This window comes from Vitis vinifera, chromosome 13 (assembly GCF_030704535.1).
Source record: "Vitis vinifera cultivar Pinot Noir 40024 chromosome 13, ASM3070453v1".
Taxonomy (NCBI): domain Eukaryota; kingdom Viridiplantae; phylum Streptophyta; class Magnoliopsida; order Vitales; family Vitaceae; genus Vitis; species Vitis vinifera.
The window spans coordinates 1,504,897-1,528,325 of record NC_081817.1 but is presented as its reverse complement, the minus strand read 5'-3'; the positions used below and the strand labels follow the sequence as shown (position 1 = coordinate 1,528,325).

The 23,429-nt window shown below is 32.9% G+C and overlaps 3 protein-coding genes across 3 annotated transcripts; all 3 read left to right on the top strand.

The window, feature by feature from the left end:
- The first annotated feature begins 3,427 nt into the window (after nucleotides 1-3,427).
- LOC100258660 (phenylalanine N-monooxygenase CYP79D16-like) lies at nucleotides 3,428-3,910 on the top strand. The gene has a single exon (XM_010660009.1). The coding sequence runs from the start codon at nucleotides 3,428-3,430 to the stop codon at nucleotides 3,908-3,910; it is 483 nt and encodes a 160-aa protein (XP_010658311.1).
- A 4,479-nt stretch (nucleotides 3,911-8,389) lies between these two features.
- Nucleotides 8,390-10,165, top strand: LOC100263812 (tryptophan N-monooxygenase CYP79A68). The gene is made up of 2 exons (XM_002274916.5): nucleotides 8,390-9,427; nucleotides 9,528-10,165. Exons 1-2 carry the CDS (start codon nucleotides 8,390-8,392, stop codon nucleotides 10,149-10,151), a joined length of 1,662 nt encoding a protein of 553 aa, XP_002274952.3. The 3' UTR covers nucleotides 10,152-10,165.
- A 5,228-nt stretch (nucleotides 10,166-15,393) lies between these two features.
- On the top strand, nucleotides 15,394-17,307 carry LOC100241541 (tryptophan N-monooxygenase CYP79A68). The gene is made up of 2 exons (XM_002274884.3): nucleotides 15,394-16,489; nucleotides 16,590-17,307. The coding sequence occupies exons 1-2, from the start codon at nucleotides 15,422-15,424 to the stop codon at nucleotides 17,211-17,213; spliced, it is 1,692 nt and encodes a 563-aa protein (XP_002274920.2). The 5' UTR covers nucleotides 15,394-15,421; the 3' UTR covers nucleotides 17,214-17,307.
- The last annotated feature ends 6,122 nt before the right edge of the window (nucleotides 17,308-23,429 follow it).

Here is a 23,429-nt window from a genome sequence, read left to right as displayed (position 1 = left end):
GAGCTATCAACTCGAGAAGCTTGAAATCCTCATCCAAGAAGTGAAATGTTGAGTTTGGCATACCATGCCCGGGGGGGGGGGGGGGGGGGGGGTGCTGCTTAAGGCCATATAAAACCTTGTTAAGCTTACAAACATGAGAAGGAAATTGAGAATTGATAAAGTCAAGGGGTTGATGCATATACACATGTTCTTCAAGATCTCCATGGAGAAAGACATTCTGAATATCAAGTTGGTGAACCGAGTAATTAAATGAAAGTGCAACTACAAGTATAATGTGGATAGTAGAGGCCTTGACATCTAGACTAAAAGTCTCAAAACAATCGAGATCCAGAGTTTGAGTAAATCCTTGTGCAACTAACCGGGCCTTATGGCAATCAACTGTTCCATCGAGCTTATATTTGAGTTTGTAGACCCATTTACAACCAATTATATTGCTATTGGAGGACGGTGGAACAAGATGTCATGTGTTGTTTCTTTGGAGAATAGAAAACTCTTTTTCCATGGCAAGAATCCAATTTGAATCTTTAACAGCCTATGTAAATGTAGTGGGTTCAAAAATACAAAATTATAAGTAGGCCTTCTTCTGGCTGATGCCATTCTTTGCACGGGTGACCATGGGATGCTGATTAATAAATTGAGGTTTAGAGGTGGAGATGTCAACAAAAAGAACTCGTATCAAGTCTGGTAAAGAAGTAGTGGAGGAAGGCATATTAGTTAACGTTGGGTTTGAGGTGGAAAGAGTTGTATGTGAATGTAGTGAAGACATGGGAGAAGATAAGCAAGAAAGAAGGGTTGGAGAAGGGATGAGAAGCATAGATGAGGATTGATCAGGAGTAGACTGAAATGGGAACACTGTCTAGTAACATAGAGACGACCTAATAGGGGGTTAAGACACATATATTCTTTGTGATCGGAACTATATCCAAGGAAGACGCATCAATTAAAGCGATAGGAGAGTTTATTTTTATTGTATGGTTGAATATAAGGGTAGCATAAGCAACCGAAAATTTTAAGGATGTGATAATTTGGTGATTTGCCAAAAAAAAAAAAATTGAAAGGAAGATTGATAATTGACAGCCTTAATAGGTAGCCGATTAATAAGGAAAATAGTTATATGAAATGCATATAGCCAAAACTTGAAAGGTAAAAATGTAGTGGCTAATAGAGCAAGACTAGTGTCAATTATTTGTCATAATTTACGCTCTGCTCGGCCATTTTGTTCAGGTGTGTATGGACAAGAAAACTGACTTACAATACCATGTGTAGCAAGATATGAAGAAAATGATTTAAATTCACCACCATTATCAGACCGTAAACATTATATTCGAGAATTAAACCGATTTTCAACTAGTTTTTTTAATTTTATGAATACAAATAATGCTTGATCTTTGTTGTGTAATGGAGAAATCCAAGGGAAATGAGAGAAATCATCAACAAACAAGATAAAGTAGCGTACACCAGTTGTGGATGGAATGGAAGCAGAGCCCAAAAGATTAGTATGAATTAAAGCTAGATGATTATAAGCTCTAGAAACAGACACATTGAAAATCAATTTATGACTTTTTGCAAATTAACAAGCATAACTGACATTGTTTTTATAGCATTGATGTGAAATATTACAAAAGGTAAGAATGTGTTTCAAATAGAGGATGAGAATGCCAAAGTGTAATTGTGGTTGTTAAAGAAAGATTGGAAGACCTGTTATAGCTAGAAGAAACAAAAGTTGCAAGTGAAGACACAAATTTGGCAAGGAATCTATATAAGCCATGTTCAAGACGTCATTGAAAAAGTATCTTCTTGGTGACCTGATCTTTGACAAAAAATAACCGAGGATGAAACTCAAAGAAAGTATTATTATCGACACAAAAATGTGAGACACTAATGAGATTAGTAGCAATATAAGAAACGTGAAGTACTTGTCTTGGCTGAAAGGTTTTAGAAGAGGAATCAAATAAGGTAGTGTTTGTATGTAAAATACGAAGGTGCTTACCATTCCCAACGATCACCTTATCATTACCCATGTATGGTCGTACATTTGAGAGTGTATCAACACTTTGTGGTAGGTGATGTATAGCACTAGTGTCAAAAAACCATGTCTCATCAGATATGGTGGAAGGAGATGCCATCATAGCTTGCACTGGATTCTTATCATTTGGTTTATTGGTTTGAACAGTGTCCATATTAAGGTTGTAGCCTTGGAAGTTAATATCAAATTTGTGGTAGCAACGAACCATAGTATGGCCAAAGCTGGCACTATGGTCGATTCTGAGATGATTGTGAGCACCTACCATTTGTATCTCTTCTTATGTTGAACCCAGACTACCTATTTTGACCGGAGAGATTTCTGTTGGATGATATTTTATTGTTAAAATGTTGATATTGTGGTGTAGCAAGATTAGTAGAGATGATGTTATCTTCTGTAACTAAATTCTGAAAGCCAAGTCGTTGTTCATGGGTGAGTAAAATGTTGTGTACAGAATGGAGAGACATATCATCTTCACGTATTTTAAAAGAGGCTACTATCGAGTTGTAGTCTACCCCAAGACCTCCAAGAAGTTGGAGAATCTGATCTCTATCAGTCACAGGTTCTCCAATGGCCGCCAAATTATCCTCCAAACTCTTTAGTTTAAGAATATATTCCATCATTGTCAATGACCCTTTTCTTGTGGTTTGGAACTCTAGGCGTAGTTGCATCACCCTAGCCCTTGAGGAAGCTAAAAAGATTCATTCTAAAGCAAACAAGGCTACATGAGAGGATTGATAGGCAACTATTTGGACCATCATTTTAGGAATAAGTGAGGAGTAGATCCAACTGAGAATCATGCTATCGAATCGTCGCCACAAAATAAAATATGGGTTTGTTTCTCCAGAACTTGTTATCTGAGGTGGACAAATTTTCAGACCCTCAATATGATCTTCAAAGCCACTGGCAAAGATAACATTCTTCATTTGTGTTCTCCAAAGAACGTAATTATTTTTATCAAGTTTGATCGATATTGCATGATTCAGTATCTGCATTGTTTGAGTAACACCAGTGAATGAAGGTAAAGTACTAGCTTGTAACCCTAATGACTATGTTGAACTCATCATGAATAGAATGGAGGTTGTCTAAGAAAAACTGAAACTGATATGAAGAAGAAAAAGTCTTGTCAAGAAAATACCAAAGCTCTAATACCATGAAAGTTTTAGAAACTAGGTTGCAGAAAATGAATATTTCTTATTGTATTAGAAAAAAATATCAAGTACTTGTACATTGATTTTTTTATATTTATATTGACAACAACCTAACTAACTAACCTCCTATTTCAAGGAATTCTTAACAGACTTTGGTTTGTTGTAGTTGATCTTGGTTTGTGACTTGAGTCTTCTTCTTGTTGATCAACTAGGTATTGTCTACCAGGTCAAAATGATCAATTAACCCGAGATTATGCAGAAGGTCATGGAAGAAATCGATAGAGTGGTTGGAAAGGAGAGACTTGTTAAAGAATTCGATATTATGCAGCTCAAATATGTTAAGGCATGTGGAAGGGAAGCTATGCGTCTTCACCCCATGTCATCATTCAATGACCCCCATCTGTCCATGGTGGATGCTATTGTAGCCGGCTACTTCATCCCTAAAGGCAGTCATGTCCTACTGAACCAGGTAGGGCTTGGGCGAAACCCTAAAGTTTGGGAAGAGCCATTAAGGTTCAAACCAGAGCGGCATATGAATGATGATGTGTTGGATTTAGCTGAGCCTGAGGTTCGATTCATTTCATTTAGTGCTAAGAGACAATGGTGCTTTGGAACTGCCCTAGGGACAACATTGACAGTTACACTCTTGGCAAGGCTTCTTCAAGGTTTTTCATGGAGTGCGCCACACAACCACGAGCAAATTGACCTCAAAGAATCCACACAACCACTAATTTGAAATTTTATGAAAAACTTCTCGTATTCTCCACTGAGAGCTTGAATACAAACTTTTCATACCTTATCTTCTAAAATTCTTTGGAAGTAATTGTACTTAAAATCTTTTGAAAACTATTTTCATTCCTTATTTGATAGAAAATGGTAAATGCGTTTTTGTTTTCCTTCCTTATATCTTTTAAAAAATTGTTTTTGATTTGGAGATATAGTGGTTTCATCTTATGACTTTTTGTGGTCTTTCTCTATAAACTTTCATGTGTCTTTGTGAACTAAGCAAAACCCTTATCTTTATATTCCAATCGTTACAATTGTCTTTATTGAGTCGAAGGACGTGAAATAAATACATTCCACTTACCATTTTTTTGTATGATTTTGTTTCCAATTTATTGGAGTAATAGTGTTGTTAGATAAACATAAACAATTATTACAAAGAATATGAAATTAGGAAGAATTAAAAATTTTATTACATTTCACCACTCTTTTTTATTCAAATATTACATAATCTTCTATTTATATATACTTATACTTAACTAAATAGAAATTCCGACTAGGAAAAATATATAAACTTTTTATAGGATTTGACTAAAAAAAATATAAATTTCTATTTTTGAGCAATTTGAATTATTACTTGGTGGCAAATTAAGGGTCTTTGAGATTCTACTTTTGCCACGGTGAGTTTTGTTTAAAAAATGACTTGATTTTTTAATTTAATCTGAATTTAATTAAATGAAAAAAAGTCTTTCATGTTGTTAAATAGGTGTATAGTGTACCAACAAATACAAAGATAGTACACCCACATTCAAAATTTTGATCTATAAATTAATTTTTACATATTTAGATCATAATATGTTGAATATAAATTATTAATTCGATCATGGATTATGGATTTTATTTATTTTACTTATTAATTATTTCACACAAACGAAATCAAATATACGAGAGGTTTAAAAAATATATAACTTTAAATTCTTTTGTACATATATATTTTTTCTATTATATTATATTTATTGTCATTGCTAGTATATATAACTTATTAAGTTGGGTTTTCAATAGTGATTAGTAATTTTCTATTGATTTTAACTCTCTTTTTATAATAAACATTTATTAAACCTTGTAGATGCAAGATTTGAATGATATTTTTCTATGAATATTTATTTTGATGAAACTCTTGTTTCATTTATTGAATATTATAAGTTCATTCACTAATAGGTATCTTTAAAGTAGAGGTCACATGTACAAATATTTTTTTTGTCCACAAAATTGGGCCTGTCCTCACCACAAAAATTAAGTTGTCTTTTTATTTTTAAAAAATATTTATTAAAATATAAAAATTTTAAAATTATTGGGATGTGGATGAAATTAATCCTAAATTTTAAATGTAAATGAAATCAACCCAAAATTTTACAGGTGTTTTCTATAATTGCACTACGTGAATTGTACCAAAACCCAACATCTTGGGGGGTCCAAAAGAAGTTGTCGTGTTCATGACGAGAATTATTGCATGTGGAAAGTGGGAGGTCTGCATGCATGTGGAAGTTCATTTGCCTAATGAGAGAGCAAATGTATGGGAGGTCTCTCGTAATTCTGAAACCTTAGAGCTTGCTTTACTTCGAATTCATCTGCATTTACTGTCCATTTTCTCTTGCTCGTTTTCGCTTTTCTCATCCTTCATCCTATTTAGCCATGTCAATTTTTATAACCCATTTAAACTCGAATCAATCCATCTAACCCATTTAGCAAGTTGACCCATTTATGATTTATTTGTTGTGCAAATGAAAGTTTTAATGCAAACAATGTTAACTCAAAAACACAAAAATAAATCATTTACATTAAAATACATGTAATTTTAACATGATTCGACTAACCATATTTATATCGATAAATGAAAGAAAATAATTCGACTATATCATAGACGATATTACATAAGATAAAAACTAAATGTAATTATTGAATTTTCAAAACATCTCATATTTTCTCATTCCTTATATTTGTATTTTTAACCACAGCTCATCTACCTCCATTGAACGCCTCTATCAATCACGTATAGCCTTTACAACCTTATCTCTATTTAATGACTTTTCCACTCATCACTTATAATATATAGAAAGATATTCCTAATATCTTTCTGCTTATTCTATAAAAAGAAAAAAAACTATTGTTATAATATCATATCGACTTAGAAAATATTTTATACAATAATCTTTGCAAAAATGAATTTATGCTAATTAAGAATTTGAAACACTTTACAACATTATATAACTTGTTTACGTAATGATTTTAAAATAATCCATTTATGACCTAACTTATATAAACTTATATATGATATGTTTAACATGTTTAATTAACCATGTGAAATTGATCCGTGTATGATATGACTCATTTAACTTATATGAATTTCTCAACTTATATTTTTATAATTTTAAAAAATAAAAAAATGATTATTAATGTCATTTAATTAAAAAAAATCAAATAATAGATAAATAAAATGTCATATATTATTATAAATACTAAAAATATTCTATAATTAAATTGAACTTCAAATTTAAATCAACTAAATAATACATTTATAAATTTTAAATTAATTAAATGGTTCTTAAGAAGTTCAATGGATTGAGACCATGTTTACATATCATCTACATAAGTTTCATTCAAACCTTCAAACTTCCAAACGTGTCACTTCCGTGTTGTGATTTTCATTTTCTACGTTGAACCACGCAATTATCATGTGATAAATATTTTTGTAGTGGGATCATATGTAAAATTAATTAATTAATTAATTAATTAATTAATTTTTAAATATGAAATTCTGCTTCTTCAACCGTCTGTCTCACAACATGACCCACATGGCTTGAACTTTTGAGTAGGAGGGATCCAGACTCCTGGCTTTTGATCCTCCACCCTTATTGTGTGTCAAAACATGGCCCCGCAGATTTTTATAAATTCAATGAAAAAACGTCTTGTCCAAAAGGCCAACATCGAGGGTGGGGGTAGGGTTGAATGGGCGCTATTAATATGGTTCATTTTAACATTTTAATCCCTTCACGAAACAAATCTTTTTAGGCTTACGCTTTTTTTTTTTTTTTTAATTATTCCAACGATAACATCGAATCTTTTAGTGGAGAGTAACTCACTATATAAAAAGCTTCTTGATCTAATATGAATAAAAATAAAATTATCGAGAATTATAAAGAAAACTCGATATTTTAACACACAATATTTAAACTTTATGATAAATTTTTTTAATTATCAAATTGAATAAAATTAAACAAACTCAATTATTAGGTGATGGATAATAAATTTCTTCTATTAGCTCTATGAATGCTAGAGTCTAGAGAAGATTGGAAAATGTTGACACAAAAAGCTATTTCTCAAAGACCTTGAAAAAGCAAAAAAATTATCAAAAAGAGAAGGAAAATCTTATTTTTTGATTTAATTGACAACACCTTTTAAAACAACTAAAGTAAAAGTTATGGGTGTATTTAGTATGAATAGAAAAATGTTTTCAAATTTAAAAATTATGTTTGCAAAAGTTTAATTGAAATTAATTTTTTCAAATTTGTTATGAAAATAGATTAATTTAAAAAAAAATAAGATGTTTTAAGCTATTTTTCATAGGTTTTATGCATTAAGATTAGAAAATTAAAAATATTTCAAAAATGTTTATATTCGGGGTAAGAATAAATTGAGAAAATTATATTAATTTATGTTTGAGTTTTAAAATAAAATTTTATTTTTGAAAATAATTGAAAACTATTTTTTAAAATTATTTTTAAAAATTGCTATTTTTTAAACTACATGAGTCGTTTTCACTCGATGTGTGACAACATATTTATTGCCATCCAATGGACTTGTAATAGTAATAGTAATAATTGATGATAATTTATCACATTTTTATTGCAAGTAATAGTAAGAGATTAATTAAAACGTTTTTCTTTTCATGGAGAGACAATGGTCTTTTCATAAAAAGTTTCCTCCCTAAAATCAACGTACGCCACTTGGAAGAAAATAATAATAATTTGTTGTATGTGTCCAAAAAAGTGGTGGGATTTTTTTAATGGGGCTTAGGATTAGGATTAGGAGGGATCCAAACTATATGGTTCTGCACCTTCACATTTACCATGTGTCACAAAATGGAGGCATTTTTTTTATTGGGTTAGAACAAATTTTATCCTCTTAAGATCACTGACAAGAGATTACATTATCAAATTCAATTGTTTGGATATGGGTCGACCGTATTTCCCTAAATATTATACCAATTTATCCTACCAGACCATGCCACCCCTGTCTGTTGGACCAAAATCTAACATGATTTTGACCGTACAAGAGGAGTAATCCTACCATTGATGGGAAGTATGAAAGGCCTGTATAGTGAAAGTCCATTTGCCTATAAAGAGAGAGCAAATGTATGGGAGGTTTCTCATGCATCCTAGTACTGAAGATCAGCAAGAGACAAATGATGATGGGTAGCAGCTGCAACTCAACCATGTCTTCTTCATTTCCAAATTCATTCCTCTTCCTGCTCTCTCATAATTCTGAAACCTTGAAGCTCGTTTCACTTCATCTTCATTTACCATTCATCCTCTTGCTCCTTTTCCTTTTCTTTTTCGCTTTTCTTATCCTCTACAAACTCAAACCCAAAACCCTAATCACCAAGCCAATGCCACTGCTCCCTCCTGGCCCAACTCCATGGCCATTAGTTGGGAACCTGCCTGAATTATTCACAAAAAAGCCGGTATTCCGGTGGATACTTGGACTTTTGGAGGAACTCAACACTGAGATTGCATGCATCAAACTGGGCAATGTCCATGTCATTCCCGTGATTTCGCCTGAGATTGCCAGGGAGTTTTTGAAGAAACATGATGCAGTGTTTGCATCCAGACCTATTACAATGACGTCCGATCACTTGAGCAGAGGATTCCTGACCACAGTCCTTTCGCCATGGGGAGAGCAGTGGAAGAAGATGAGAAGGATCATCACTTCTGAGGTGCTTAAGCCAGCAAGACATATGTGGCTCCTCCAGAAGAGAACTGAAGAAGCCGACAATCTTGTCCGCTTCATTTATAACCAGTGTAAGTTCTCTAGTATTACTAGCCATAATTTTACGGAATCATCGGTTGTGAATGTGAGAAATACAGTCAGACAATACACAGGAAATGTGGTTAGGAAGATGATGTTCAGCAGAAGGTACTTTGGGGAAGGAAGGAAAGATGGAGGGCCTGGACTTGAAGAAGAAGAACACGTAAACTCCCTCTTTACCACGCTTGCTTACCTATATGTATTCTCTCCATCTGATTACCTTCCATGCCTGAGAGTCTTCGACCTAGATGGCCATGAGAAGATGGTAAAAGAGGCTTTGAGAATCATCAACAAGCATCATGATCCGATTGTGGATGAAAGAATAATACAATGGAGAAATGGGGAGAAGAAGGAGGTTGAGGACATACTCGATGTTTTCATTACAATCAGCGACACAAAGGGAAAACCATTGCTATCAGTAGAAGAGATCAAAGCCCAACTCATAGTGAGAATTTAGCTCTAATATGTTATCTTAATTTCGTATATATATTCTGAAGTTCTTCTCTTTGGGGTTCAATATATATTAACTATATACAATCTGGCAGGAACTGATGATTGAAATAGTGGATAATCCAGCGCATGCAGCTGAGTGGGCAATGGCAGAAATGATCAATCAACCCGAGATTATGCAGAAGGCCGTAGAAGAAATCGATAGAGTGGTTGGAAAGGATAGACTTGTTCAAGAATCCGATATCGCGCAGCTCAAATATGTTAAAGCCTGTGCTAGGGAAGCTCTGCGGCTTCACCCCATAGCACCATTCAACGTGCCCCATGTGTCCATGGCGGACGCTGTTGTGGCCGGCTACTTCATCCCCAAAGGCAGCCATGTCCTGCTGAGCCGGGTAGGGCTTGGACGGAACCCTAGAGTGTGGGAAGAGCCATTAAAGTTTAAACCAGAGCGGCATATGAATGATGAAGTGGTGGATTTAGCTGAGCCTGAGCTTCGGTTCATTTCATTTAGTACTGGGAGACGCGGGTGTCCTGGAACTGCCTTAGGGACAGCCTTGACAGTTACACTCTTGGCGAGACTCCTTCAATGTTTTTCGTGGAGTGTGCCACCGAACCAGGACCAAATTGACCTCACAGAATCAATGAACGACCTCTTTCTAGCCAAGCCTCTCCATGCTCATGCAAAACCACGCTTGCATGCTTCCATGTATGGGAATTGATTAAAACTTCATCCATTCCGAAGCTTGATGAGTAGAGCCTATAAATAAGGATTTATGAGTTAATAAAGATAAATGCTCTCATCCAATTTTCTTTTCTTCTCCACTCATCACATGATGCTTTGGGGATACAAAGATATATGAAAAATGATATGTCATTATATTTCACTTTTATTATCATAATTTTTATTTGTTTTATCTCATAGTCAGAAACTATATAAATCATATTATGTGTTGTTAAAGCTAAAAGTTTGTGTCCTTGATATTTTAATTTTATAATAGTGAGAAGCTATAAAGGTATTTCTAAAAATAAAAAGAATAATAAATAAATGTAATATAATAATATACTTTATATAATAACATGTGTATTATATAAAATTTTAGTTATATTTTCTAAACCATTTTTTACATTAATAAAAACTCAAAATCAAGTAAGATTTTATAAATTTTATTTTCTTAAATAATTAATAAAAAAAAGATAAAATAAAATAATTTTTAGAAAATAAAAACTAGAAAATGTTTTTTACACCAAATATAATATAAAATTTAAAAAATATATATTATAAAAAATATTTGTGTTTTAATTGATTTGAAGTGGGTTTTTCTTTTTCTTTTCTTTTTTTTCCTTTTTTCTTTTTTTTCTTTTTTTCCTTTCATTGAAGTGTATATGTCATGCGTGCCCACGTCAATATTTAAATCTTACATCCTTCTAAGTTGACTCTTCTATCCTAAACTTCTGAGTTGACTCCTAAATATGTTCACAAACGTTGTCCAACTTTACATTACGCATTTGATTTTGAAAGAGGTCATAAGTAGTACTTCTTAATGTTTGGAATTGCTTTCTTAGAACCTTAGACATTTGATAAAATTTTAAAATTCCTTTTTAGAATCTCTTGTTAATGAGTGAAATTTTCAAAACCCACTCTTTTGTCATATGATATATTTCTTTTTAAAATCGTTGACATAATATTCCACCCCAAACATGACGTATTTTAATGGGTCATCTAACTTAGACCTCTAAAGTAATATGATGTTATCAAGCATTGTAATTATCAAAATGATTAAAAAAAGACTTCATTGTTAAGATAATGGTTAATAACATTTTCAATCCCTATACAAGCTTTACCATTGTATATATTGATGATGTTCTTATATTTTTAAATTCTATTGATCAACACTTCAAGCATATAAAAATCTTTCAAAAAATTGTCAAAGAGAATGGACTAGTAATTTCTACCCTAAGATCAAACTATTTCAAAGCGGGATTAAATTCTTAAGATTTGAAATTTACCAAGGCACAACCAAACCAATTGAGTAAGTGATGAAGGAATTGTAACCAAATTTAATGATCAAAGGCATCACACTCCATTCATGTTTGACACATAGTTGATACTTCAGTTTTTCATACAATCACATGATGATTGTGAAGAAGAACTATCATATGATGAAGAACTTTCATTAATTAGAAGAAATTCATCATAAAAGGATAGAGTTGAGTTAGTAAGGGAGTTCCAGGTGGCCCAAGATTTGTGATCAACTACAAGCCTTTAAATGAGGTTCTTCAATGGATTAGGTATCCTTTAAGTAATAAAAGGGATTTTATTGGTTGCCTTCATGATGCTTTAATCTTTTCAAAATTTGATTTAAAATCAGGATTTTGACAAATTAAAAGTGAAGAAAAAGATAAATATAAGATTGCATTCACTGTTCCATTTGGGCATTTGCTGAGATTGAAAGAGGTGCCTCAGGACTTATAATCAACTACAAGCCTTTAAATGAGGTTCTTCAATGGATTAGGTATCCTTTACCTAATAAAAAGGATCAATGTACGGGTCTTGGTATTGCATTGACCAAATTTTGAGTAGTTTTTTTTCCATATATTTCATCTAACCTAGACCTCTAAAGTCATATGATGTTATCAATTGACTACAAAGAGATTACATTGTAATTATCAAAATTATTAAAAAAAAGACTTCATTGTTAAGATAATCGTTAATAAGGTAACATCATATTGATTACAAATGGATTCCATTGTAATTAACTATATGATATTATCAAATTGATTAAGAAAAGACTCCTAGGATGATGGTCAATCATCTACCTTATTATATCAGTTTATTATTATAGATGATAAGCTTCGATCTTTTATTAACTATAGATGATAAGCTTCGATCTTTTATTAACTGTGTGGATACCAGATATTCATGGACTTATAATAACAAACTTGCTACAAATAATTTTTTTTGCAAAAAAAAAATCCTACCACAAAATACTTTTTTTTAATCATAAATTAATTTATGGAAAAATCCCACCAGTATATATGATAGATAGGAAGTTATTATTAAAGATATTTTAATGGTATTTTATTTTTCTCTTCTTATGTGGGAATTGGGATCGCTACATTGGTATATAAATTTTGAACCTATTGGACCAATTCCCCCATATCTTAAAATTTGGAGTTAAAAATGAATTCAACTCCTAGATATGTATAACACTATTTAAAACCGTTGAATATGAAAAAATAAATATTATGTTATCCAGATCATTGAAAATATATGGATAATAAGTGTGTATAATAAATATACAAATAAAATGAAGTAGAAAATCGAAACTCACAAATAAGATTGATAGTTTGACTCTATGACTTTAAGACGAATTTGTCTCACTCAGGTGCTTATTATTTATGGGCAATTGCCTCTTAGGATATAATGATCATTTTTTTTTATGATAATAGCACTTCAAATCATGAGAAATAGTGAATCACTTAATAATTTGTATTTTCTTAAATACCAAATATTTGGTAAAAAGAAGAAAAAATGAAAAGAATTGATGAATTAATATGTCATGAGAGTCCCTATTTATAGATTTGATGATAACCTTTAAAAGAGATGTGCCTTTAAAATACTAAACATCTTTTAAAGGGTCGTGTCTTAAAACAACAAACACATCTTTTAGAAGAAGTTGTACAAGATACGTTATTTAAAATAAATTGTATTTATTAACAAACATGTTTTTCAAAAAAAAAAAAAAAAAATCCTAATTTCCATTTACATATATAAATTCCAACATATTATACATGAAAGAAGATATCAATGTATAAAATAGAAAAATTAAAAAAAATATATTTTACTTTAAATTGATTTGTAGGTTTTTTTTTTCCCTTTTTCTTCTTTTATTACGTCATCTACATGCAATCATACTTCCAAACCTTTACGTCATGCATTTATATTCAATGATATTTTTGAAGTAGTGGGATCGGACGTAAAATTAATTAATTATCATTATTATTTTAATATGAAATTCTTGAAAATAATTGAAAAGTATTTTTTAAAACACCCAAGTTGTTTTTCTGTCGATGTGTGACAGCATATTTATTGCTGTCCAAAGAAGTGGTCCTGTCTTTGATGAGAATTTGTCATGTTTTTATTGAAAGTGATAGTAAGAGATTGAAATGTTCTTTTCATAAAAGAGAGAATGTTTTTCTTCAATAAAAAGTTTGCTTCTTCATTTCATGCGTAAGAAGCAACTCTTCAATATTATTTCTTTCGGAAGTTTCCTCCCTAATCGACATCACTTTAGAAATAAATAATATTAGTGTGGGAGAATGGTACCTTCACATTTTCGATGGGTCTTAGGATTAGGATTCGGAGGGATCCAGACTCCATTGTTCTGCACCTTAACATCAGCAAGAGAAAAATGATGATGAGTAGCAGCTGCAACTCAACCATGGCTTCTTCATTTCCAAATCCGTTACTCTTCCTGCTCTCTCATAATTCTGAAACCTTGGATTCACTTCATCCTCATTTACCATTCATCTTCTTGCTCCTTTTCCTTTTCCTCTTCGCTTTTCTCATCCTCTACAAACTCAAACCCAAAACCCTAATCACCAAGCAAATGCCACTGCTCCCTCGAGGTCCAGCTCCATGGCCTAGTTGGGAACCTACCTGAATTATTCACAAAAAAAGCCGGCATTCCGGTGGATACTTGGGCTTTAGGAAGAACTGAACAATGAGATCGCATGCATCAAACTGGGCAATGTCCATGTCATTCCCGTGATTTCGCCTGAGATTGGAAGGGAGTTTTTGAAGAAACATGATGCAGTGTTTGCATCCTGACCTATTCCAATGGAGTCCCATCACTTGAGCAGATTCTTGACCACAGTCCTTTCGCCATGGGGAGAGCAGTGGAAGAAGATGAGAAGTATCCTCACTTCTGAGGTGCATAAGCAGGAGAGACATATGTGACTTCTCCAGAAGAGAACTGAAGAAGCCGACAATCTTGTCCGCTTCATTTATAACCAGTGTAAAGAGAGCAAATGTACGGGAGATTTCCAATGCATGCCTACCATTAATTAATTTTCATCCTAGTACTGAAGATCAGAAAGAGACCAATGCTGATGACTAGCGGCTGCACCTCAACCACGTCTTCTTCATATCCAAATCCATTACTCTTTCTGCTCTCTCATAATTCTGAAACCTTAGAGCTTGCTTTACTTCGAATTCATCTGCATTGACTGTTCATTTTCTTGCTCATCTTCCTTTTCCTTTTCGCTTTTATTTGTTGTTGGGCTCCCTCGTATGTGGGGAAGTGGGCCCCATGTGCTTAGGGCCAAGTCAGTTACATTAAAAAACAAAAAAACAAAAAAGAAATCGAGAAAAAAAAAAAAAAAAAACAAAGAGAAGATAAGAGAGAAAAAAAAAACACATTTGTCCAGATTTTATCAATAGGTTGATCCTGCTTCATCTGTGGTTCGATCCAGTGGAAATTTGGAGGAAATGTTCAAAACTCGAGTATAAACAATATGAACGATAAGATCAGATTTTGAGCTCGAGAACTGGTGTTACTGCTCATGAACAGTAACGACATTTTTTTTTATACTTTCTCCAATTTTTCTTTATTTCTTTTACCAAGAGAGATTGTATAATCCAAGTATATATGTACTTTTGATGTATTTGGTAGTCTTTAGAGATTATTCTAGAAAAGACAAGTATAACCCATTATTATTGATAATAGAAGTTTGAACTGAATTAGGTCTTATGGTTTTTCCCTTCGCATTGGAGGGTTTTCCATGTAAAAATTATGGTATCTTATTTTTTTTTTGTTACATGAGTTTATATATTTATTACTACTAGTTGTTATTACCTATTTAATTTTGCACAAAGAAATAGTAAAAAAATCTTGGTGTTGGTTGAAATATTGTGAATTCACCCTAACATTGGTCTGGGAGGTTTCTCATAATTTGCATCCTAGTACTGAAGATCAGCAAGAGACAAATGATGATGGGTAGCAGCTGCAACTCAACCATGTCTTCTTCATTTCCAAATTCATTCCTCTTCCTGCTCTCTCATAATTCTGAAACCTTGAAGCTCGTTTCACTTCATCTTCATTTACCATTCATCCTCTTGCTCCTTTTCCTTTTCTTTTTCGCTTTTCTCATCCTCTACAAACTCAAACCCAAAACCCTAATCACCAAGCAAATGCCACTGCTCCCTCCTGGCCCAACTCCATGGCCATTAGTTGGGAACCTGCCTGAATTATTCACAAAAAAGCCGGTATTCCGGTGGATACTTGGACTTTTGGAGGAACTCAACACTGAGATTGCATGCATCAAACTGGGCAATGTCCATGTCATTCCCGTGATTTCGCCTGAGATTGCCAGGGAGATTTTGAAGGAACATGATGCAGTGTTTGCATCCAGACCTATTACAATGGCGTCCCATCACTTGAGCAGAGGGTTCCTGACAACAGCTCTTTCTCCATGGGGAGAGCAGTGGAAGAAGATGAGAAGGACCATCATTTCTGAGGTGCTTAAGCCAGAAAGACATATTTGGCTCCTCCAGAAGAGAACTGAAGAAGCCGACAATCTTGTCCGCTTCATTTATAACCAGTGTAAGTTCTCTAGTATTACTAGCCATAATTTTACGGACTCATCGGTTGTGAATGTGAGAAATGCAGTCAGACAATACACAGGAAATGTGGTTAGGAAGATGATGTTCAGCAGAAGGTACTTTGGGGAAGGAAGGAAAGATGGAGGGCCTGGACTTGAAGAAGAAGAACACGTAAACTCCCTCTTTACCACGCTTGTTTACCTATATGTATTCTCTCCATCTGATTACCTTCCATGCCTGAGAGTCTTCGACTTAGATGGCCATGAGAAGATGGTAAAAGAGGCTTTGAGCATCATCAACAAGCATCATGATCCGATAGTGGATGAGAGAATAATACAATGGAGGAATGGGGAGAAGAAGGAGGTTGAGGACATACTCGATGTTTTCATTACAATCAGCGACACAAAGGGAAAACCATTGCTATCAGTAGAAGAGATCAAAGCCCAACTCATAGTGAGAATTTAGCTCTAATATGTTATCTTAATTTCGTATATATATTCTGAAGTTCTTCTCTTTGGGGTTCAATATATATTAACTATATACAATCTGGCAGGAACTGATGATTGAAATAGTGGACAATCCAGCGCATGCAGCTGAGTGGGCAATGGCAGAAATGATCAATAAACCCGAGATTATGCAGAAGGCCGTGGAAGAAATCGATAGAGTGGTTGCAAAGGATAGACTTGTTCAAGAATCCGATATCGCGCAGCTCAAATATGTTAAAGCCTGTGCTAGGGAAGCTCTGCGGCTTCACCCCATGGCACCATTCAACGTGCCCCATGTGTCCATGGCGGACGCTGTTGTGGCCGGCTACTTCATCCCCAAAGGCAGCCATGTCCTGCTGAGCCGGGTAGGGCTTGGACGGAACCCTAGAGTGTGGGAAGAGCCATTAAAGTTTAAACCAGAGCGGCATATGAATGATGAAGTGGTGGATTTAGCTGAGCCTGAGCTTCGGTTCATTTCATTTAGTACTGGGAGACGCGGGTGTCCTGGAACTGCCTTAGGGACAGCGTTGACAGTTACACTCTTGGCGAGACTCCTTCAATGTTTTTCGTGGAGTGTGCCACCGAACCAGGACCAAATTGACCTCACAGAATCAATGAACGAGCTCTTTCTAGCCAAGCCTCTCCATGCTCATGCAAAACCACGCTTGCCTGCTTCCATGTATGGGAATTGATTAAAACTTCATCTATTCCGAGGCTTGATGAGTAGAGCCTATAAATAAGGATTTATGAGTCAATAAGGATAAATGCTCTCATCCTATTTTCTTTTCTTCTCCACTTATCACATGATGCTTTGGGGATACAAAGATATATGAAAAATGATATGTCATTATATTTCACTTTTATTATCATAATTTTTATTATATAAAATTTTTATTATCAACATGATCCTATTATAGAAAATTTTAATTATATTTTTTAAACCATTTTTTACATTTATAATAAAAACTCAAAACCAAGTAAGTTTTTATAAATTTTATTTTCTAAAAATAATTAATAAAAAAAGATAAAATAAAATAATTTTTAGAAAATAAAAACTAGAAAATGTTTTTTTACACCAAATATAATATAAAATTTTAAAAAATATATTATAAAAAAGATTTGTATTTTAATTGATTTGCAGTGGGTTTTTCCTTATTTTTTTTCTTTTTTTTTCCTTTCATTGTAGTGTATACGTCATGCATGTCCACGTTAACATTTAAATCTTGCATCCTTCTAAGTTGACTCTTCTATCCTAAACTTCTGAGTTGACTCCTAAATATGTTCACAAACATTGTCCAACTTTACAAAGTTGACTCTTCTATCCTAAACTTCTAAGTTGACTCCCAAATATGTTCACAAACGTTGTCCAACTTTACATTACGCATTTGATTTTGAAAGAGGTTGTAAGTAGTACTTCTTAATGTTTGGAATTGCTTTCTCAGAACTTACACATTTGATAAAATTTTAAAATTCCTTTTTAGAATCTCTTCTTAATAAGTGAAATTTTCAAAACCCACTTTCTTGTTATATGATATATTACTAAAAATATTATCGAATTATTTTCATTTTTCTTTTTTAAATATTTGACATAATATTCCACCCCAAACATGACGTATTTTAATGGGTAATCTAACTTAGACTTCTAAAGTCATATATATGATGTTATCAAATTGACTACAAAGAGATTACATAGTAATTATCAAAATGATTAAAAAAATACTTCATTGTTAAGATAATGGTTAATAACATTTTCAATCCCTATATAAGCTTTACCATTGCATACATTGATGATGTTCTTATATTTTCAAATTCTATTGATCAACACTTCAAGCATATAAAAATCTTTCAAAAAATTGTCAAAGATAATAGACTAGTAATATTTACCCCTAAGATCAAACTATTTCAAAGCAGGATTAAATTCTTAGGATTTGAAATTTACCAAGGCACAACCAAACCAATTGAGTAAGTGATGAAGGAATTGTAACCAAATTTAATGATCAAAGGCATCACATTCCATTCATGTTTGACACATAGTTGATACTTCAGTTTTTCACACAATCACATGATGATTGTGAAGAAGAACTATCATATGACGAAGAACTTTCATTAATTAGAAGAAATTCATCATAAAAGGATAGAGTTGAGTTAGTAAGGGAGTTCCAGGTGCTCAAAGACTTGTAATCAACTACAAGCCTTTAAATGAGGTTCTTTAATGGATTAGGTATCCTTTACCTAATAAAAAGGATCCTATTGGTTGCCTTCATAATGCTTCAATCTTTTAATAATTTGATTTAAAATCAAGATTTCGACAAATCAAAATTGAAGAAAAAACAAATATAAAATTGCATTCATTGTTCCATTTGGGCATTTGCTGAGATTGAAAGGGGTGCCCCAAGACTTATAATCAACTACAAACCTTTAAATGAGGTTCTTCAATGGATTAGATATCCTTTACCTAATAAAAATGATCAATGTACGGGTATTGGTATTACATTGACCAAATTTTGAGTAGTTTATTCCATATATTTCATCTAACTTAGACCTCTAAAGTCATATGATGTTATCATATTGACTACAAAGAGATTACATTGTAATTATCAAAATGATTAAAAAAAAGACTCCATTGTTAAGATAATGGTTAATAAGGTAACATTATATTGATTACAAAGAGATTCCATTGTAATTAACTATATGATATTATCAAATTGATTAAGAAAAGACTCCTAAGATGATGGCCAATCATCTACCTTATTATAATAGTTTATTATTATAGATGATAAGCTTCGATCTTTTATTGTGTGGATACCAGATGTTCATGGACTTATAATAACAAACTCGCTACAAATAATTTTTTTGCTGAAAAAAAATATCCTACCACAAAGTACTTTTTTTAAATCATAAATTAATTTATGGAAAAATCCCACCATTATATATGACAGATAGGAAGTTATTATTAAAGATATTTTAATGGTATTTTATTTTTCTCTTGTTATGTGGGAATTGGGATCGCTACATTGGTATCTAAATTTTGAACCTATTTGACCAATTCCCCCATATCTTAAAATTTGGAGTTAAAAATGAATTCAACTCCTAGATATGTATAACACTTTAAAACTACCAAATATGAAAAAATAAATATTATGTTATCATATCACTGAAAATATATGGATAATAAGTGTGTATAATAAATATACAAATAAAATAAAGTAGAAAATTGAAACTCACAAATAAGATTGATGGTTTGACTTTATGTCCTTAAAATGAATTTGTCCCACTTAGGTGCTTATGGTTTATGAACAATCGTCTCCCAGAACATAATGATCACTTTCTTGTTATAAGAGCACTTCATACCATAATAAATAATGAATCACTTGGTAATTTATACTCTCTTAAATACCAAATATTTGGTAAAAATGAGAAATGATTAGACTTGAAGTTAAAGAATACTTGAATGACAAGAAAAAAGAAAAAAAATGAAAAGAATTGATGAATGAATATGTCATGGTGCCCTATTTATAGATTTTATAGATGTGTCTTCAAAATACTAGACACATCTTTTAAAGGGATGTGTCTTAAAACACTAAACACATCTTTTAGAAGAGATTATATCTTTTAAATAGTGGATAATCCAGCGTAGGCAGCTGAGTGGGCAATAGCCGTGAAAGTTTTAGAAACTGGGTCATAGAAAATGAATATTTCTTATTGTATTAGAAAAAGATACCAAGTACTTATACACTGATGTTTTTATATTTATATTGACAACAACCTAAATGACTAACCTCCTACTTCAAGACGTTCTTAACATACTTTGGTTTGTTGTAGTTGATCCCAGACAGTTAGCTTCTTGTTGTTGGATTTAAGGGTATGGAAACAAAATACTAGCCCAAAAGACATAAACAAAAAACATAATGAATAAGAAGAAAAGCTTATCGACTGAGGCGTGACAAACACTGTCCTTGAAATAGATTCACCCTCCTCAAAGACGAACTCGGTGTCCTAGGGTACCAATGGTCTACCTCTAGTCATTGTATTTTTTTAAGTCTCCTAAGTCACTGTATATTAAACTTAGTAGATCTTATTATCTTTCAATTTATTTGCAAGATTTCTTTGTGGTTTTAGATTCTACACAAGATTCAAATTTTCTATGGTATTCTAAGGACAGTTTAGGGATTAAACTCAATTCAACCATTTCTTCATATATGAAAAGTCCACATGCCCTAGTCTACTATGCCAAATATCACAAGAATCGACTATTTAAGCAGAAGAAGAAGATGCACTATTATTGATAATATAAAAAACATTCAACATAAATAAACCATGATTACAATAGTAATTTCCCACAAATGCATCATTCTTAGTTAAAACTATTTTATCGGAGTCAAACAAGATCCTCACTCCTATTTTTCCAAGCAAAGATACTGACACCAAGTTCCAACAAATATTTGGCATATGAAGAACATCACTGAGGATAATCACTTTTCCAGAGGTTAGCTTGAGGAGAACTTTCCATTTGCCAATCATTGGAGTAAATCTAGAATCACCCATGAACACTTGTTCATCTTCTTTCCTTATAGTGGTATAGGAAATAAATGCACTTCTATTCCCACAGATGTGTCAGGTAGCCCCAGAGTCTACCACTTAATCCTCATATTGGTGACCATGCTCACCTCAGACAAGATTACTATTGTGATCACCTTTGTTTTTTCCAGATTTGCCTTTGAATTGGACTTCTTAGTTCTCTTACTGTGACGACATTGAGCTGCATAGTATCCAGACTTGCCACAGACAAAGCAATTACCTCATTTTTTAATAGTTGAGTTATGAACCTTGTTTGATGCATTGGGCTTGGTCCTAGAGTTTTGTTTCTTGGACCTATTGTTTTTTGGGTTTAGGTTTTTCTTCTACTACATTAGCCTTAGAAGACAATTCCTTAGCTTTCTCAATATTGTCCCTATTTCGGTTTTGTTCCTCAATCTTAATATGGATTATGACATCCTCTAAGGAATTTTATTTCATTTTATGTTTCATATTATTTTTATAGTCTTTCCAAGACTCTGGAGGAGTCTCTACTAAATAAGCAACCACAAAAGTTTTGGGTAATTTAATGTCTTCAATAGCTAAGTCATTAATCAACAAGTGGTAGTCATGGATTTGAGATGATATATCTCTATCCTCGGTCATATTGAAATTTCTAAAATTCCCTATGGCATATTTTTGAGTTCCTGCATCTTTCAAAATATATTTTTTATTCATTGCATCCCAAATTTCTTTTGCAACTTTAAATTGACAATGAATATCAAAAAGTTCATTAAAAATGGTATTTAGAATAGCATGTCTAACTTGTTTATTTCCAATTTATCAGGTTGGTAACATATGAGAACTATCATCTAGTTTTGGGTCAGTCAAAATGTGTCCCAAGTTCACTACATCAATTGCAGAGAAAACCCTTTCCTACCACCTCTTAAAGAATGTCCCATTGAAGGGATCAATTTTAGATTTTTCAAGACGGGTGTGAACTAGGGAAGCTTCCATTTGGATATATTTTAAGTTGTTGGATTTAAGGGTATGGAAACAAAATACTATCCCAAAAAACACAAAAAAAGAACATAATGAATAAGAAGAAAAACTTATCGACTAAGGTATGACAAACACTATCCTCGAAATAGATCCACTCTCCTCGAAGACGAACTCGGTGCACTAGGGTACCAGTGGCCTACTTCTAGGATTCAACAGTCAGATCTCGCATTCGGTGCCTGTAAGCGAGATTTGTACAGTTTGGTTCTGAAAAAATTCCTCCAGATAGATGTATGAAAGACTCTCTGAAAAACTCTCTAAAAAATTGATATTCATATATAGAGAGTGAAGGGTCACCTGCTTTTATAGGCCACTAACACAATCCCAATGGGACTCTACTTGTAATCAGAACATGACTCAAAGTGGAAGAGGAATCTACTTATAAGTGGAATGTGACTCCACTAGCACAATCCCAATAGGACTCTTCCCAAAAATATATAATTAATAGAATAAAATAAAATAAAAATAATTCTTAATAGAAGTCTTCCCAAAAATATAAGACTAATAGAATAAAATAAAAATAAAAATTATTTACAATCTTCCTACATTTGCGGCTTGAGTCTTCTTCTTGTTGACCAGCTAGGTATTGTTTATCATCCCCCCATAAGCTCATAAGTGAGGAAACAACAGAAAGTTTCATTATGAAACTAAAAAACTAGGAGCTTGAAATATGTTTAGTGAAAATGTTAGCAACCTATTTGGATGAAGGAATATACTGAATAACAAGTTGTTTATGAAGAACTTGATCTTGTATAAAGTGTAGATCTAGCTCAATGAGTTTGATCCTAGCATGAAACACTGGATTAGCAGCCAAGTGAGCTGCACTTTTATTATCACACCAAAGTAGAGGTGGAGATGAGGAAAAGAGACAGATTTCCTATAAAATAGATTGGATCCAAATAATCTCCAAAGTAGCATATGCAAGAACATGATACTTAGATTATACACTGCTGCGAGACAACCTTTTGTTTGTTGGAGGACTGCGACACTAAATTCATACCAAGGAAGATGTCATAGCCACCAATGCTTCTTCTGTCATCTGGACAAGATGCCCAGTCAACATCAATATATCCATGAATATCCAACGAGGTAGACTATTGCATCTGAATGTCATAGGATAAAGTGCCCTTAAGATATCACAAAATTCGTTTTATAACAAGCTAGTGAGTAGTGGTGGGTGTAGCCATGAACTAACAGGCTTTATTAAAGGCAAAGGAAATGTCTGGTCTGTTAAGGGTAAGGTATTGAAGTACACCAATTGTGTTTCGATATAAGGTGGCATCCAAGAGAGGTTCACCATCAAGATGAGATAACGTTTGTCTTAACAATTCTAG

Coding starts and splice junctions, on each gene's coding strand:
- LOC100258660 (XM_010660009.1), top strand. CDS start 3,428: ATGCAGAAGGTCATGGAAGAAATCGATAGAGTGGTTGGAAAGGAGAGA.
- LOC100263812 (XM_002274916.5), top strand. CDS start 8,390: ATGTCTTCTTCATTTCCAAATTCATTCCTCTTCCTGCTCTCTCATAAT. Junction 9,428..9,527: donor AGATCAAAGCCCAACTCATA/GTGAGAATTTAG, acceptor ACAATCTGGCAG/GAACTGATGATTGAAATAGT.
- LOC100241541 (XM_002274884.3), top strand. CDS start 15,422: ATGATGATGGGTAGCAGCTGCAACTCAACCATGTCTTCTTCATTTCCA. Junction 16,490..16,589: donor AGATCAAAGCCCAACTCATA/GTGAGAATTTAG, acceptor ACAATCTGGCAG/GAACTGATGATTGAAATAGT.